The following is a 6,000-nucleotide window of genomic DNA, read 5'->3' as shown; positions in this document are numbered from 1 at the left end:
TTTATCATATTAATATCTTATTTTTTAAAAATATATTTATAATTTCAAATTTAGGTGCCTCCAACGTAATAAATAATATTATAATAAAATTTTAATTTAATATATTTAATTTTTAATTTAATTCAAATAATTAATTTAATATTTTTCCACTGAATTGAACTTGATTTGATTGGATTTTACTCAATTTGATGAAATACCGGCCCTAGTTGGAGTTAGAGAATCATTGCGTAGACTCGCGAGCAGCGGATCTGAAGAGACGATTCAAGATAACTTCAGTTATAAAATAAAATGCTAACTTTTCGAAGACTTTGCTCACTGATTGCTTTGGTCTCTCTGCTTCCCACTCTCTATGCTATGCAGTAACCTTTGCGTTGCCTTATATCTTTACCTACCCTTAGTTTCCAATTTCCCTTACCTATCCCAATCCACCATGGGAGAAACCAAAAGCAGAAGTAAAGCCATTATACGATTCCAAAGCATTCAGGATCTTTCTCCCTTGGAAACCACGAGGCTCGATGACCCTCTCTACCTCAACGCCCGCCTCTGCTACAATCTCAGCGACAGCCGTGGCACTGCTCGTAATTATTTTGCCTGTCTTTCGATTTCGGAGAAGAGAGAGCAGCAACGAGGTTTCGAGCCTACTCCGGTGCAGCTCCTCAACCACCCTTTGGCTGCTCTATCTTACGTACCGAAAGACGCTGCCATTTTCGCAGCTGGTGCCGTCGCCGGAGCCGTTGCCAAAACCGTCACGGCTCCTCTCGATCGAATTAAGCTTCTTATGCAGGTTCTTTACTTGCCGTTCGGTCCTCTGAAGCTGAACTGGACTCTTTACCTACCTCATTTTTTTTGAAAAAAATAATTGACCACGTTTTTCTTGCGCGTAGTTTTTTAGTTAGTCAGTCGCTTACTAATCAAGTAACAACAGTAGGGTTTAAGAAATAAATTACCGCAATCATGGACATTTTTATCATATTTTAGTTGAATAATCGATTGTTTTATTAAAATTGGGAATTGTATTCATTTCCCAGAATCTATTCTTTGTTCTTCTAAAATATAATTTTGTTTTTTCATTTGGTATGTTTTTACAGACGCATGGGGTGAGAGCTGGGCAAGAGAGTGCAAAAAAGGCTATTGGTTTCATTGAGGTGATTTTTTTTATTCATTTCATTTCTGGAATTGATAATTATGAATTTCAGCTGATTAAAGTAGTTGGATTAGATTATAATTGAAAATTTGGGGATAAATTGCAGGCGATTGCATTGATTGGGAAGGAAGAAGGGATTAAAGGGTACTGGAAAGGCAACCTTCCTCAGGTTTTTTAAACAATTCTTCGGGTTTCGATTGTTTTCTTTTAGTATATTTCGATTATTCAATTGGCTGTGGTAATTTTGATATAGATTTACTATTAATCGGTACAGGTGATAAGAATCATACCTTACAGTGCTGTCCAACTCTTTGCATATGAAACTTACAAGGTAATAAAAGAATATGCATAGCTTAATGTTAGCTGGTTCTTGCTCTATATCCCATTTGATTCTCATTTCCTTTTGAATTGTAGAAACTTTTCAAGGGAAAAGACGGCGAGTTATCCGTTGTTGGAAGACTTGCTGCTGGAGCTTGTGCTGGCATGACATCTACTTTTGTAAGTCATATAATGTCTTGGGAATTTTGTAGTGAGACTTCTGCATTTCAAATTTGTATATGACCACTTAACTTTGGTTGTTGGAGTTCTTCATTTTTGTCTCTTGAATCTTGATTTTTCTTGTTGATTACTCTATGTCAATATTTTTGGTTGTTTTTTTTTTATATAGATAACATATCCGTTAGATGTCCTCAGACTACGCTTAGCTGTGGAACCAGGGTACCGGAAAATGTCTGAGGTATTCCTAATTCTTTCATTGCTACTAACATGAAGATGACCATTTTATTGGAAGATGGAACTTTAATGTGCTGCTTCCAGGTTGCTTTGAACATGTTGCGAGAGGAAGGTTTTGCATCCTTTTATTATGGTCTTGGACCTTCTCTCATTGGCATAGCTCCATATATTGCTGTGAACTTTTGCATATTTGACCTGTGAGTCCAAATGATACTGCTTTAGGTAACATATCATATGAGAGCTCAATCTTTAATCTGTCTTATAAATTCTTCTGTTGATAACAGCGTGAAGAGGGCTTTGCCAGAAAAATATCGTCAGAAGACTCAAGCATCTCTACTAACAGCTGTAGTGTCAGCTCTTGCTGCTACTGTCACTTGCTATCCTTTAGACACAGTGAGAAGACAAATGCAGATGAAAGGCACACCATACAAGTCAGTTTTGGAAGCCATTCCAGGTATGTCAATGTTACTTGTCAATGTAAAATTTACAATATCAGCATTAAGCATTTATAACCACTGTTTTGCATGCTTTTTCTCCTTGAGCACACTATTTGGTTATGTTCCAATGATCTGTATTTATTGTAGTCCAAAATTTCATATTTTGCTATCAGATTAGAGTATCCTTGATTCATTTGTTTTGTTCTACCATTTCTGCACCGAAGATATTAACTTGAGACTTGATGGTTTCATTGACTATAGTGTTTTTTCCCCTGCTGTATAGGTATCATTGAACGGGAAGGAGTTATTGGCTTGTACAGAGGCTTTGTCCCCAATGCATTGAAAAACCTACCAAATAGCAGGTTTGCTTCCATCCTTTCCATCAATCTTGATTTCTACCATGAAATTACCGTTTAATTTGGAGCACAATTATGCATGGGCCACATTCATAATGTTCAATGTAGAGCTAGAATATCTTGGGGCCTTGGTCATATTTTTTAGCAAATTTCTGATTACGATACTTCCTTGTCTGTGATCTTGCAAGATTTTCATGTCGTTATAGTTCTCTAAGATCTACATAATGTAGGGGAATAGACCATAGAAACAGCATATCACATATTTATATATCAGATGGAGTTTCAACCATCCTATGGTAATTTTGCAACTCTTATTTCTCGTTATTTTCAAAATATAGTTCTCGTATACATGGTTTAGGTGGTTTCAGTGATTTCATAGTCAATGTCGTTATTATTGCAGATAGACAATGTCTATTTGATCATGCAATTGTCTATAGAGTGGATGCTAAATATCCTTGCTGCACAATTGGAACAGTTTGTGATGAATTCGCAGTTTCACTAATATTTGATACTCATGTCAACTGCAGCATTAGGCTTACCACCTTCGACATTGTCAAACGTCTAATATCAGCTAGTGAGGAAGAGTTTCAGAAGATTGTGGACGAAAACTGCCTTAAAGAAAAGCAGGAAACCAATGTTGAAGAACCCTGATCCTCATGATCTTCAAGTCACATTTTTAAAGTTTGTCTGGTGTCCATTTTTCCTTTGGAGCTCACGGTTTGCTAGAATCACCCTGTATTTGTGAGAATTCCTCGCTTAGATTAGTGCTGGGAATGTTCCCTAGATTGCCAAAAGTTGCTGTAGTCAGCTTGATGTTATTTTTTTTTTGGTTCATTTTTAGGTGGTGGAACTGCAATCTAATTTCCACCATAATGGTTCGAAATTTGCAGTACCAAGTAATCATGTATTGTACAAGCAAATGCTTAAGCTGCCAATTAATTTTGTAAGACAATTGTTCCTGCTGCAACAACGACTACTATGTTTGATCTTTTCTGCGTTTGCTATTGGATTTTAAATGATTTTACATCTCCTTTTTCATTTTTCTGTCTTTTGGCTTTCTTTTTTCAAACTGAGGTTTCATTTTAAATGTATATTTATAATATTTATATTCAATATACAATTTTCTTTTTCAAGGTATTTAGAACACAATTATTGTTCTTCTAAAAATGGTTTAAACCACAAAATCTCTACAAATAATTATTTGGAACACAGTGATCGAAGGCTAATCTAATTATATAAAAAGAAAAAAGAAAAAGCTAAGATATATATATATATAATTTTTTAAATAACAGATATTATTGTAAGGGTTTTTAAGTCTTTTAAAATTTTTTATAATATAATATCTTAAAAACCTTAAATTAGTTTTAGAAAAAATTCATCCTAAAATATCTACTATTTCTCAAAATAATTATTCACTTTTATAAATACACTCTCACTCAAATAAAAATAAATAAATAAATAAATAAAACCATCAATAACTTAAAAATTTTATATGCATATTTACATTTTTCATTTTGTTTACAAAATAAATGCGAGGTATAGGATTTTCAGTTTAAAAATTTTATATGCATAATGTTTATTTTACTTATGTAACTAGTTTGCATACCTACGTCAATTGTAAATATGCATTAAAATATATTAAATTATTTCTTTAAAGTATTTAAATAAATTTGTAATGTTTGATCAATAATATCTTTAAAACCTAAAACATATTAATATAAATTTTTAATTTAATGATATTTTATTTGATATTTTAATGTTAATTAAAAGAAACGTCATTTTTTAATACATAAAATAAACTAGAGTAAGAAATTGAAAATGTAAAAAACTGTAAAACTGTAAAATATGAAAATTTATAATTCTTTATTTATTATTTTTATTAAACGTATTTTGAAAAAAAATAAACTATTTTTAAAAAATGTTAAAATCATTTTTAAAATAGTAAAATAAAATATATATAAAATGCATAAATTAAAAAAAATATAAATATAAAAACAAACAAATTAAACGGGTAGAATATTTTTAATTATTTAATAAAATTTTAAGGTTTTGGGAGTACGAAATTACCATGTTAAAATATTTGAATAAAGGACTTAATCAAAATAAATATAAAAATTAGAAGTAAATAAGAAAATAAAAAATAATTGGATTTAAAGCAATAGAATATAAAATTAAATGAATTAAATTGCATGACAAATTAACTTGAAAGCATTTATTAAAGAATTAACCCCAAAAATACATTCTAGTAGAACAAACCCTAAACCTAACATTGATCTTTTTTTTTGGGTTTATGAAAATAGTAAATAATACTATAAGTAGAAAGGGTTTTTGCAAGTTTGGGTTTTTATTAAACATGAAGAATGCATAAATATACATAGAAAAAACCATCTCCCATACATGGGATAATTAAGGAATTAATTTATTGATAATAAATATGTTTGGTTGTAGATGTATTATCACATTTATTGAATCATAAGAGTTTGGAATAATTAAAAAGAATTACATACATTTTTATACACAAATGAAATTAATGGTTGCAACTCTATTTATTACTTAATATATTTTATTGTTTTTGGAGAAATTATGTATTTTAAAATAATTACATTTATTTTTATATACAACTATAGTATTAATTAAACATATTTTATTTTTAAATATATAATTTTCCTAAAAATAATAAGATTTATAATTTTAATTAATACATACAAAAAAATCATTTTCGTTTAACCCTTCTTTACTTCATTTTAAATTTAGAAAAAGATATTAAATATTTTTTTGATTAATCAAATAAATTAATTTATGGAAAGCTGATGCAAATATAGTAATAATGTGTAAAAAATTATGTTAGGTAATTAAAGTGTGCAATTAAAATATTTGATTATGAAATAAATTTGCTAAATTTTAGGATTTTCAATCTTTTGTTAGCAATACATAATATTTTAGAAAGTTTTTTTTAAAAGCTTATTTATAAAAAAAATATTAGTTTTTAAAACATATTAGTTAAAATAATGTTGTATGTTTTAATAATAATTAATGTTAATATTATTGAATAAAGGGTAAACTATTAATATAGTCATTTTTATTTACCACTGTTTACATTTTAGTCACTTATGTTTGAAATGTTATGTTTTTGTCACTTACGTTATCGTGTTGTAATATTTTAATAACTTAGCCGTTAATTGCCGTTAACGGTGTAACAATAAGTGACATGACACGTTAAATCATCATTTCAAATAAAAATTTTAGGTTAAATTCTATAATTGGTCCCTATTTTTTTTATTTTGAGCAATTAATTTTTTTCTTTTATGTTTTTTTAACTTTTTTTTATTTA

The 6,000-nt window shown here is 29.3% G+C and overlaps 1 protein-coding gene across 1 annotated transcript; it reads left to right on the top strand.

The window, feature by feature from the left end:
- Positions 1-200: 200 nt before the first annotated feature.
- LOC107930153 (probable envelope ADP,ATP carrier protein, chloroplastic) lies at positions 201-3,657 on the top strand. Its single transcript, XM_016861730.2, has 10 exons — positions 201-784; positions 1,089-1,145; positions 1,251-1,313; positions 1,419-1,475; positions 1,559-1,642; positions 1,812-1,880; positions 1,961-2,073; positions 2,161-2,330; positions 2,597-2,675; positions 3,197-3,657. The coding sequence occupies exons 1-10, from the start codon at positions 350-352 to the stop codon at positions 3,318-3,320; spliced, it is 1,251 nt and encodes a 416-aa protein (XP_016717219.1). The 5' UTR covers positions 201-349; the 3' UTR covers positions 3,321-3,657.
- The last annotated feature ends 2,343 nt before the right edge of the window (positions 3,658-6,000 follow it).

This window comes from Gossypium hirsutum, chromosome A04 (genome assembly GCF_007990345.1).
Source record: "Gossypium hirsutum isolate 1008001.06 chromosome A04, Gossypium_hirsutum_v2.1, whole genome shotgun sequence".
In the NCBI taxonomy this organism is placed as follows: domain Eukaryota; kingdom Viridiplantae; phylum Streptophyta; class Magnoliopsida; order Malvales; family Malvaceae; genus Gossypium; species Gossypium hirsutum.
The sequence above is the reverse complement of the archived record's forward strand: the minus strand, read 5'-3'. Positions and strand labels throughout refer to the sequence as shown.